Raw genomic sequence first — 12,281 nt, forward strand, 5'->3', positions numbered from 1 at the left:
CAGACGTAATGATCCGTGATCGGCCACCCGCAGAAAAGGGCAGCTACAGGGGAAACAGGGACAGCATCTACAGTCATAACGTGACAAATTTTCTGCCGCTCTCTCTAGGAGCATGCTCGGCGGCGGGGGTAGCGGATTCTTTTGAGATCCAGAGGAGAAACGGATCTGTGAGGCCGCATCAGTTGCTGGAGAGGGCGGAGGAGGTCTACGCACGCAGACCTGGACTTGCATCGTGGTGAGAAGTCTCCTGGACTTGCATCGTATGAGAAGTATCCGGCGCCATCGGGTGTTGACCAGTGTTTGGAGGTAAATCAGAGTGCCCATCGATTTGGGCTGAGCCCCTTATGCGGATGGGATTTAGGTATTGGGCGTGCTCCACCGCCTACTAGTTTCTACTAGTTGAATGCCCATACGTTGCCACGGGACTTAAAAAAATGTATACATCGGTCATTGTTCTAATTCAGAAGTGCATGTCAAACATGGTAGAGATTGATCGATATAACAGCAACTACCAATTCTTTCTCTCGGTGCTTTCTCTATCATATCTCTTTTTTTAACGTTAAATAGTAAGAGAGACCCCTAATGTAAATTTTACAAGTTAGAAGTGTGTCCTTAATTTCCTATGCCATCATCTCTTTCACTACCTTGCTTGCATCTAGAAAAAGCGGCTTTCTCATGGTCGTTCCTCCTCTCCAAATGCATAGAATTCATCCATCTTTGCTCTATCATTGTTGTCAATTCAAACGTTGGTCATTTTGCCTTAACTATCGCTCGGCCACTTCTTCAAAACATTGGAAGATATATGAAATGGTGCATATGTGTCGAGAGAAATAGTGGGTTGCGACGACAACATACCAACAAAGGGACATACAATCACCAACTCCCCTTGTATATCTCGAGTGGGGTAGCCACGTGTATAACCAACGTAACTTGGAACATGTATTGAACTAATATGTCTCCATCAAATATGAAGATATTTTCATGATTACAAATGCTCCAACGCCCAAGTATGATCACTTTGTTGAAGCAGGGTGAGTGTTGCCTCTGGTATGCAGGAACAAGTATGTCCATGAGTGACAGGCCCAGGTACTTCTCCTGGTTGAGCCTCTATGAAAAAAGAGTGAGCGCAACACTAGATGAATACGTGCACATAGAATAGATTTCAAGCTCTCCACCATCATACTTGTATCCTTTCTCTAATAAAAAATAGTAAGGATACACAAATATGATAAGAGCACGTTGTTGGCCTACTAAATAGGAGTAGTAAATATGATGTTCGAGATTGACCTAATTCACAATGGGCATCATTTCTTCAGGGAGAATGCAGGGGTACATATCTTGCTCCGTTATTCAAATGTTCACAACTAAATGTTTTTTATGGACATCGTAATTAAAAATAGATTTTCTATCTTGCTATGCATGATCGATTTCCAAACGTTTAGAGAGAGGGACTGAACATGATTCAAGCCGCAATACACATGATGACCCCAAAATTGGAGCATACTACTCAGAGAAAGCGGCATATAGGAGTTTATCAACATCACGATGACCACAAAAATAGACTTATGTTTCTCAACTCTTCATGGAATTCTGTAATGTGTGGATCACTTCAAAATCGTAAATAACACGAAATAACTTTCAAACTATGAAGATAAATAAACATGACAATGTTCAGTTCTCTTTTGTGCTGATCAATTTTGTGTACGAGTATTCAGTTATGGGGTAAAAATCTAGTCATCCTGGAGTATGTTTTATCCACACATCCAATCTAGCTCCCAATACAATCGAAACAAGGGTGAAAGCAGACGCTAAAAATTCAGCATTCACACCGATCAGAATGGCCTCTTGAGCCCCTTGAAGTCCACCGTCTCGATGCACTCTACGCTGCCCCTGAAACCATTGAGCAGCTTGAGCAGCTCGTTGGCCCGATCTTTGGTCACGCCGCCGCAGCCCACCTGGAGTAGCTTCTCGGAGGTGCCCACACGCAGCGCCTCATCGCAGCACGCGCCGGCGCTAGTGTCCGCGGCACGGCAGAGGCGCCAGAGCGCAGAGACGGCGAACCACGTGGCCATGTCGGACATGCACGCACGGACTCAAGGCCGGTGTGTTGGCACAGGACGCCGTCCAGCACGGCCAGTGCCTTCTCCCTCGTCCTCTTGTCAGCGTCCAGGACGAGCTCCACAACGACGAGCACTGACCCTAGCTCGGCGAAGCGGGCGGCTCCTGAGGAGGCCGACGAGCTTGCTGCACACGCCGGGCGTCCTCGAGATGACGTCGACGGTGTGCCGGTCGGGGGACGAGGCGAGCTCGCGGAGGACGATGGCGGCGCTGGCCCACGCGGGAAGGTTACCGTGGGAGAGCACCGAGACGAGGGTCTTGAGAGATGTCGGGTAGGCAATGTAGCGTCAGGCCTCCTCGTTGAGCGGGAAGAACACGGTAAGGGCCGCCAAGATCTTCCCAACGCGCCCAATACTGTGGCGCTGGTGCCATACACGGGCTCACCGGTGAGGCTCTGGAAAACCGAGGCGAGCAGCTGTGAGGAACCGGCGGTTGCGGTCGCTCTCCTACCCGATAGCCCTGGCCCTGGCAGCAACTTGCTAGCAGGCCGCCGCATTCCCGCGCCTCGGGGCGGCGGACACGGCGGCGATTGCCTCGACGGTGGTGGCCTCTCGCTAGCTTCCCCACAGGGGCCAACCTCCTAAGTCGTCGGCGGCGTAGTCCATGGAACCGACGGCCGTTGCGGCGGCAGAGGCAAGCAGGTCGTACAAGGGCGGCGTGCATTGGCTGCGCGACGACGACCGAGACGAGCGTCAGACGGCGATGCAGATGGGCAGTTGCACACGGCTGTGGGGGCGGCGGCGGCGATTTTTCTCACGAGATCGAGGTGGGAGCACGGATGGGAGCATGGAGAGGAAGCAGGCAAGCCGGATCCGAGAGAGAGGATGAATCAGGAGCGAGAGGTGGGGCAAACTGGTAGAGAATATGTAGGACATGGGACCAAACGGAGTATTTAACCAAAAACTACCACAATTCACGGAACCGTGACGAAAAACTACCACTTTACGATTTTGTGCGAAAAACTACCATTTTTTCATTAATCCTTGACTAAAAACTACCATATCTGAAAAGTGTCCGTTTTGGCTCTTTTAAACGCGTTTCTGACTAGTTGGGCCCACACATAAGCGGGCTAAAAAAAGCAATCGGGTCCCTGTTTCAACTACGACGGCCACGAGCTCCCCCTCTTCGCCGCCCAGGTCACCGAGCTCGCGGACGGCGGCGTCTTCGTCGGCTTCGTCTGCAACCACGCGCTCGCCGACGGCACGGCCTTCTGGAACTTCCTCAAAGCGCTGGCCGAGATATCGCGCGCCAGGCTCGCGCCTCCGGGGGCGCCGCAGTCGCCGGCGTCGTCGCACCGGCCCATGTTCGAGCGCTGGTCGCCCGACGGCGGCACGGCGGCACCGGTCGTGCTGCCGTGCAAGGACCTGTCGGAGCTCATCGAGAGACCGGCGCGGGTGCCGCTCCGCGGGCGCGTCCTGCACTTCTCGGCGGAGTCGGTGGCGGCGCTCAAGGAACAGGCCCGCGAAGAGCTCCTAGCGGCCGGGGACGCGGCAGCCGCGGCCGCCCAGATGCGGTACCAGGCTCTGACCTCGCTGATTTGGCGGTGCATCACCCGCGCCCGGCGGCTGGCCCCGGACAGCGAGACAGCGTTCCGCGGGGCCGCCAACAACCGCGGGCGGCTCCAGCCTCTACGGCGTCAGCACGGAGCCCGTGCGCGTGTCGGAGCTGCTAGCGCGCGGCGGGCACGGGCGGGCGGCGGCGGCCGTGGGTCGCGCGGTGGCGGCGAACACGGACGCGTCCGTCCACGTGGATTGCTTTTTTAAAAGAAAAACAGGGACCTGATTGCTTTTTTAGCCCACTTATGTGTGGGCCCAACTAGTCAGAAACGCGTTTAAAAGAGCCAAAACGGACACTTTTCAGACATGGTAGTTTCTAGTCAAGGATTAATGAAAAAATGGTAGTTTTTCGCACAAAATTATAAAGTGGTAGTTTTTCGTCACGGTTCCGTGAATTGTGGTAGTTTTTGGTTAAATACTCGACCAAACGTGGACGGTAGTGGGTCGTGGTTGTTTCTTTTTTTTTAATTGCACGAAGAAAGGCTTGCTTCAAGGGAACGTGGGCTGCTCCTGCAATCTTTTTATCATGCGGGCAGAGTGGGATCGCAAGAGAGGTGGTGGAGGGGAGCGAGGGGATCCTCGGTTGAACCATCACGACGACGGCACATTGCTCTTTAATAGTAGAGATTTTATCTGGCCCTGCTCGTCCTGGAAGCTGTTCGTCCATGGCTATCGGAACTTCGGAAGACCAGCGGCGAAAAAAGTCAAAGAAGAACGGATTCAGTATGCTTCTGGAAGAAATAATCAGCGATCAGATTTCAGCTCCGGTACAGCATGCGATGTGTAGATCGGGAAGAACTATTTGATGCGTACCCATTGGCGTCAATTTGTGCCGTATCGATCAGGCCGTGCTCCGTCGCCATGGGAATGGCCACTGGGACCTCCTCCATTGAACGAGTAGAATGAGAGTGAATTCAGGGATGCGGTGCAGCCTTGGTGGTCGGGGTCACGGGTGTTCGTCGGTATTATTTTTTTGGTGCACAATAAAACAAACATACGCAGAGCCTAGTTCGAACAGGAACCCCTGACTGCCACCGTAATGGATCCAGATAAACAATTCTAACTGTTGGGCATCTCGAGGTACAACATCTGAAACCAACAGCTGGGATAACGCGGCCCGTGTGCGTAGACTCAAGAAACCCACATTCGGTTGCTTCATCCTGAGCTCATGTCGCCACACCGGTGGAAGGCAATGACCCTGCCGCACGGTGCCACGGACGCACTCGAGACAAGGCCATCGTGTGGCGCCTGCGGCGGGCTCCGGAGCATGCCGTTCGAGCTATCGCGCTGCGCCTTCCCGCTCCACGGCACCAAGCTGGCCGTCCTCCGGCGGACCTCTGAAATTACGTCATCTCATCCCCGCGGGCTGCCATCTTGCTGGTCACCATTGCATCTGTCCCATAGATTGTTGTTACTCGGCTGCTTGGGAGGTATATATCTCTGTAGGGTTTTTCTATTGTAGGTTCTAATTTTGATATTACAGAATCAAAGAAATTGTAATTCAATTGAAAAACAAACCACCGCTTCATATAATACATTGTTTCGTCTCACACCCGTTTAAGTATAGAACAGTGAGCCTTTCTCCCAGTCTTTTGATGATTTTTTATATGAAACTTTGTAGTGCGATGGGATCAACATTTGAATTTATACCTATGTTCCTGTGGCATTTACAAGTATACTGGTCGCTGAAATGCCAGGCTAGCTTCTTTTCCCATGAACAACTAATATATGGCATATTGTTGAAGATATATCATTCTTGCTCCAATCATATTGGTTACACAAAGTTTCTTTTGGTTATTTCTCATCTGTAGATTAGTAGGGGAGACGTGCGAAACAAAAAAGTGATATAGTATATTAAAACATTGTAGCTCGAATGAAGGTGACTGAAACGGAATCAATAGCTTTGATTATCTTCCCAATACTATTTTCTTGTGGATGATTCTTTTGGAAAATGTTGTACAATTTCTGTTCTATAAAATACTACATATGTGTTATTCTCAAAAAACATGATAAAACATTATCTAATTAGGAGTCATTTTTACTGACAATGATGATAGTTCTATTTAACAATTTCATATGATCTTAAACATATTATCTATATAATTTGTGCTACTAATTCCTACTGCAACGCGCGGGGAATCCACTAGTAACTTCTAATACATGAACACCATTGCACTAGCTATCCGGACGAAATTCTTGCCATGGCAAACCACGCCCTAGAAACATTAAGGCCCTGTTTGGTAGCTCTGTATTTTCTATGTATTTGAAGAATATTGTAAAAAAATCAAATACCATGGTTTTAATTACTGTGAGTTGTTTGGCTTACACAAAAAGTTGTAGTATTAATACTATAGTATTCCCAAAAACATAGTTTTTCCTCTGTCTAGAAAAAGACACTAAAACCTCTGAGCAGACGAGAAAAACAGGCCCGTCTCTATCTTCTTCCTCGTTTGCTTACAAGCCGCCGCTGCTCTCTTGTTGCTATAGGTAGTCTCTCCCTGGGTAATAGTGGACGGACAAAGAAACGGTGATGACAAAAACGGTGATGTATCTACAGAGTTTCGAGAGTGCGTTTTGGCACATGGGAGCATATGCTCAAATTCAGACAAAATGATTCTCGCGTACATCTTGACATGCTATGTGCACACAAACTCTTTTCGCGGAAAATCGATAACTTTTGTGTCACGTGTAAAAAAGATAAAATTTAGTGTTAAAAAAGGCTTTTCATGAGACATTTTTTTGTCTTTTTACTCAAGGTGTATAAAATGTCGTTTTTTCACGAAACTAGCCATGCGCACATACAATGTTGAGATGTACACGTCAAATTTGTGTTCGGAATTTTTTGACATTTTAAAATATATTTTTCAATGGGAGGAGCATATGCTCTCATGTGCCAAAGTGAATTTTCTCAAAGTTTCTCCTTCCTTACTTGATGTATCACGTGTCATGCTCATCATATGGTTGAAGAAATGCTTTCGAGGAACCATCAGTTGAATCCACTGCAACTCCGCACGGCGTCGAGCTTGGCCGCACGGTTCCAGTTTAAGCGTGTTCCGGACAGTGTGGTCCTAGCTCCATCCACAGCTCCGGATGCTCCTCGACAATAACGTCGTGTTGTGGTAGTTCGACTGCCTCCTCCTCTTTGGTAAGCTACATGCCGGACTTTGGGCATGGTCGTTGACAGATTGGCAGTGGCCTTTGTGCATGGCCATTCAAAGTTTGTGCATGTGGGTGGCCTTTGTACATGGACGTTGAGTTTGCAACAGCTGGGTAGCTAAGGAAAAAGCCTAGCTAGCGAATATACGTCGATATATACAGCACTAGCTAAACAGCTCAAAGTATTCTCAATACTTCAAAAACTGCAATATGTCAAAACTGTAGTAACTTATACCTACATGCTAAAATATTGTAGTTTTTTAATACCAAGGTTTTAGAATACTGTAGTTTTGCAAAAACTGTGTTGCCAAACTAGACCAACTAGGCGACAACTCAGTAATGCCCGGAATATGTTTCTTGGTAGCAGACCCAACATAATTTTAGTAAACCTTAAGCAATTAGGGTTAAGCTGGCTGTGAAGCTCGTATTATACACCTTGACCTCACCTTTTTGTAATCCTTCTTGCCTATATGTTGTTATATAAGATAAGTCCCATAACTGACTGATTCGGATTGATTCCAATTGCCACTACGATCACATCAATCTGTTATGGCTCAGACCCTCTTCGCGGTTGAATCCAAACCATAGTAGTGCTTAACTCAGTGTATTCTTATGTGAGCGGTGGGTTACATCACCCCTTTTTATCATGGGATCAAACCAAGGTTAAACATTCATATGGAACTCCCCTTTAGACGATTTCTATGTGCTTGCCTAACATCTTTTGTTTTATGGATCAATGCCAATTTCACCTGAGACCATTGTCTAGTCATACCTGACTGGACAATGTTCTCTCAAGTAACGTGCAAAAGTGTTTCCGTCCGTAGCCATCTGGGATCCCTCTACTGTATGTGGGGTTGAAGATCGGTCATAGTTAGCCATTTCACCCCAAACTGAAAGCGACAGTGTGCTACTTCATCAAAGAATTGAGTTGTACCATTAGTTTTTTTTTAACGGAGACATATGATTTGCTTCATCGAATAAATAAGAAGAGATAGAGTTTGTTACAACCGACCCCAATACGACATAAAAGATTACTCTTCCAAAATAAGAACCACCAAGCTTTTTGGCACCCGCGGTCACCCAAAGCCTTCCCTCATCCTTGATGAGGTTGAGCAAGATTATCGGAGGAGCGCTTTTGTGACGGAAGACCTTAGCATTGCGCTCGTTCCAAATTGCCCAAGTGACAAGCATCGTGAGGGAGGCTGTTGATTTTCTATTCGGCAAGCTATCACCGGCCGCTTACTCCACCAATCCTCAACAGAGTTGTCCAAATGCCAAGGGGGGTATCGAGGAGGAGGCACTCTTTAACCAAGTTCCAAAGCCTTGAGGTGAAACGACAATTGTAGAGCAAGTGAGCGCGGGATTCACGAACCCTTTTGCAAAGGGGGCACAACCCATAATTTGGCCAACCTCGCTTCTCCAGCCCATCCGTGCTCCGAGTCCTATTTTGGACCGGCAAAGGAACTTCGAAGTTCCCGTTTCATTAATCCCGCGGCAAAATTTTGAAGCCCAGCTGAAGTACTCAACTGACGGCCCTTGCACCGACCGGGTTTCATCGTTCAACGCCATTCCTGCAAACTTCCAACAGTCAAACCCCTCAACGCTCCTCCCTCCCTCCCACGTCCCTCACCCCTTGGACCGAACCGCCGCGCGCCCAGACCAATCTGACCAAGTCATGCATGCACGCACGCTCTCGGCCAATCCCACACCGTCCAAATCCTCACCTCCACCACCATCAACGGCCCCCGTACCGGCCACGTCTCTTCGGGAAACCGCCGTCCCCCGCCCCACCCATGCACTCCACCGGCGCCACTTCCTCGTCTGGCTCCGACCCTATATAAGCTCCTCCCCGGCCTGACAGAGCTCACGAGAGACGCCAACCCAATCACAGCGAATCGCCCGCCCGCTGCACAACACTACCAGAGAGAAGAGGCGGTACTGCATCCAGCGACGCTCGACAGAGCAAGCAAGCCATGGCCGGCGTCCTGCTCTCGGCCGCCGTTGCCTGCGTCCTTCTCGCCGGCGCCGTGACCGCGTCGTCGTCGTCGTCGCCGCGTGTGTTCACCGTCGGCGGCGAAGAGAGGGGCTGGAGGCAGCCGGCGCCCGGCGAGGAGGCCTACAACCACTGGGCCACCAAGAACCGCTTCCACGTCGGCGATTTCCTCCGTAAGCATCGACCAAGCACGTACATGCGGCGGCCGCGCTTACATTTTTACATGTGGTTGGGCTAACGTTCGTTCGTACGTGTCGTTGGCTCGCAGATTTCAGGTACGAGAAGAACGACTCGGTGCTGGTGGTGACGCGCGACGACTACAAGCGCTGCGGCGCGGACAGGCCGGTGTTCCGCCTCGAGGGCGGCGAGGCGAGGTTCCGGCTCGAGCGGAGCGGCTTCCTCTACTTCATCAGCGGCGCGCCGGGCCACTGCGGCGCCGGCCAGAGGTTCACCGTGCGCGTCATGTCGCAGAGGGACAGCGGCGGCGCCTCCCCGACGGAGGCCCCCGCCATGTCTCCCGGCGGGTCCTTCAACTCCACGCCGGGGTCCGGATCAGGTTCCACGCGCATGCCGCCACGCGGGAACGCCGGCGACGGGAAGACCAGTGGCGCCGCGCCCATGCGCGCGCCCTTCGGTGACTATCACGCCGTTGGCACCGCTCTGGGAGTGGGTGCCGCCGTGCTGGTCTTTGCATGAGATGCTCGTTGCGCTGCATGCATTGTGCGTGTGCAAGCTGTTAGTCTCTTTCCAAGGTCGTGGACAGTCTAGAATCATTTGCTTAACTTGTTTGATTTGTTGTGCCCTCTGGGTGGTAGGCTGGTAGCATGTTGTGTTAATTAGCTATTACATAGTTTGGTCGTGATTTGTTAACTTCTTGCGAACGAATTGCGAAATTCTTGGTTATTTAAATTAGTTTGTTATTATAACTTGATTATGTACTTCACATGTTTTGGTGCCACCAAGAGATTGCAATGACGAAACTCTTAATTTTCTTTTTGATGGCATCTCTAAACAGGAGATTTCTACTGAAGTATAGGGAGTATGTAATTTTTCTAGCTTCTTATAAGCAACGTGTTGTTTTCATTTCTTGAAACAATTGGATTATTGGAGCTGCATTCCGTGACCATACTACGCTCTTCTCGTTGAGAATTCCGTGTCCATATACGTTTACGTACTCCTGAAACGCAGGGGACCTAACTCCTAGCCGCCTCTTCCAGCCACCCGTCTTCGACCCTCCGTCCACCGCCGCTTCGTTTCCCGCCGCATCGCCAATGGCCTCGCGGCTCCGGCTCGGCCAGCCCAGCCCGAACCCCGGCCCCAGCCCCAGCCCCAGCCCCGGCGAGGGGAAGATAGAAGAAGGAGAAGGGAGGAAGCCGGAGCCGCGGCGAGAGGTGACGGATCTGGGCGGCGGGAGCGAGGTGGTGCACATCCCGCGGTTCATGGCGCGGGAGAGGGCGTGGGAGCTGTTCGAACACCTCGACAAGCGCATCCCGTGGACGCGCCCCACCATCCGCGTCTTCGGCCGCTCCGTCGTCCAGGTCGCGCCCTCTCATGCCCCCCTTATTACCCCCATTTCTTGCGCCTCGTTCAGTCACAGTTAGGTCCCCTGCGTTTAACATTGGTTCCTAACCCTTCTCTCCAAATTTGGTGGCCGTGCTGTTATTTTGGGGAGGTGAAAAACAAATCTAAGTTTGAAGAAATATTAACTGGATTTTGAAATGGTAGGTTGGATCATCAGTATGGGTCTGCACTTATCCATGCCTTGGGTGGTGAATGTGTCTTGTTTGGGGCAAGCAGTGCAACAAATTATTGTTTTTCTTTCTGGAGCACCTCAGTACAACAGTATGTAAAGCGTACCGATGCTAAATTATGTAGGACGATTAGCATATTTGGCATGTTGTTTGATTGTGCCTTGTGGTTTGGTACTTCCAAACCATTTAGAGAATGGGCATCACTCTGTCCCTGGCTGTAGACATATGGTCATTCTTGTAAGCTTGATTGACACTGAAACGAAAATTAGACTACGGACAATTTGGGATACAAAAGAACAGTCAGGATAAGTATGAGGAGCTGGCCTCATGCTAGTAATGCATTTTGTCAAACTCTTTCTGCCATATCGAAGTTTTGATAGCCGAAGATAATTGCTGGATGCTCATCTAATTTGCTCGCTGGAGTGCAACATAGCTACGATGTATACAATGTCAGTTAACCATTGATGGTGCCATGGTGATGGTGTCTTGTCTTGGTGCCACCTTAACAAAGTGTCTGATGTCCTCCTCCTACCGTTACTAGTCGTCTAGCACCATTGGTTCAATAACGGAATTCGCTCTAGTGACAACTGACAAGAAGCGCACTGGTCATATAACCCTCGTGAGGCTTCTAATCTAAGTATCTGATCCTTTTTGCTATTCTACAGCCCAGAGATACCTGCTATGTGGCAGATAAAGGGCTAACAGATTTGAGGTACAGCGGCCATCAGCCTCATGCGCATTCTTGGGATGATTTCCCAGTGCTCAAGGATATCTTGAAAGAGGTAAGAGCTGGGCCAAGGTGACTTCTTGCATTGCTACCCTGTAATCAGCAGAAACCAGTTGGAATTGTTCTTATTTAAAAGGTAACATCCGGAGAGTATTCTCAGCGTCCAGCCTTCACAGCAGTCTTCTGACTCATACACATTGGTTAGGTCCATGAAGCCCTCCCAGGAAGCCACTTTAACAGCCTGCTGCTGAACAGATACAAGGGATGTTCAGACTATGTGTCGTGGCACGCCGATGACGAACCCCTCTACGGGCCTACCCCGGAGATCGCGTCCGTCACATTCGGGTGCGAACGTGAGTTCTTGCTGAGGAAGAAGCCTGCCAACACACAATCACAAGGTACTTGCCACATCTTGCTACTAGATGAGAGCTATATCCCCTAAAAAAACTAGAGGAGAGCTATAGGCTTTGTAGCCCGGACTAAAACTGGCTCATGCTGATCTTCATCCACCAGCTGCTGGTGAATCTGGGGAAACGGCTCGGAAGCGGCTCAAGGTCAGCGCCCCTCAGCAGCATTCGTTCCTCCTGAAGCATGGCTCGTTGCTCGTGATGAGGGGCTACACCCAGCGGGACTGGCAGCACGCGGTGCCCAAGCGTGCGAGGGCGGCCTCGACGAGGATCAACCTGACTTTCCGGCATGTGTTGCCATGAACATGGCCAGTTCGCTTGGTCTCCCTCCAGTTTTGCGCATGTGCCATTGCGTGCAGTGTGTAGTGGGTTTCCTGATAATGCTTTGAACTTGCTTTATCCCCCTTCCCACCTCCTGTAATCTCTATCGAACTCTGTATTTCCGTTATGCCAAAGTAATGGAAAAGGGGAGTAGCCCAAAATGTGCAACCTGCTACATTCTTTCTGTGGACCAAATGAACTTGGCCTACATACATAATAACAGGATAAAAATGTGCAACCTGCAACATTTCT

General features: G+C 50.1%; 2 protein-coding genes and 1 pseudogene across 2 annotated transcripts; 2 read left to right on the forward strand and 1 right to left on the reverse strand.

Annotated features, from left to right (window-relative positions):
- Positions 1-1,832: 1,832 nt before the first annotated feature.
- LOC123153238 (U-box domain-containing protein 21-like) lies at positions 1,833-3,421 on the reverse strand (annotated as a pseudogene).
- Positions 3,422-8,677: 5,256 nt separating this feature from the next.
- Positions 8,678-9,819, forward strand: LOC123150216 (early nodulin-like protein 1). Its single transcript, XM_044570051.1, has 2 exons — positions 8,678-8,996; positions 9,092-9,819. Exons 1-2 carry the CDS (start codon positions 8,804-8,806, stop codon positions 9,517-9,519), a joined length of 621 nt encoding a protein of 206 aa, XP_044425986.1. The 5' UTR covers positions 8,678-8,803; the 3' UTR covers positions 9,520-9,819.
- A 171-nt stretch (positions 9,820-9,990) lies between these two features.
- Positions 9,991-12,204, forward strand: LOC123150215 (DNA oxidative demethylase ALKBH2). Its single transcript, XM_044570050.1, has 4 exons — positions 9,991-10,361; positions 11,240-11,356; positions 11,507-11,699; positions 11,815-12,204. Exons 1-4 carry the CDS (start codon positions 10,095-10,097, stop codon positions 12,009-12,011), a joined length of 774 nt encoding a protein of 257 aa, XP_044425985.1. The 5' UTR covers positions 9,991-10,094; the 3' UTR covers positions 12,012-12,204.
- The last annotated feature ends 77 nt before the right edge of the window (positions 12,205-12,281 follow it).

The sequence above is a fragment of the Triticum aestivum genome, chromosome 7A, assembly GCF_018294505.1.
Source record: "Triticum aestivum cultivar Chinese Spring chromosome 7A, IWGSC CS RefSeq v2.1, whole genome shotgun sequence".
NCBI classification, from domain to species: Eukaryota; Viridiplantae; Streptophyta; class Magnoliopsida; order Poales; family Poaceae; genus Triticum; species Triticum aestivum.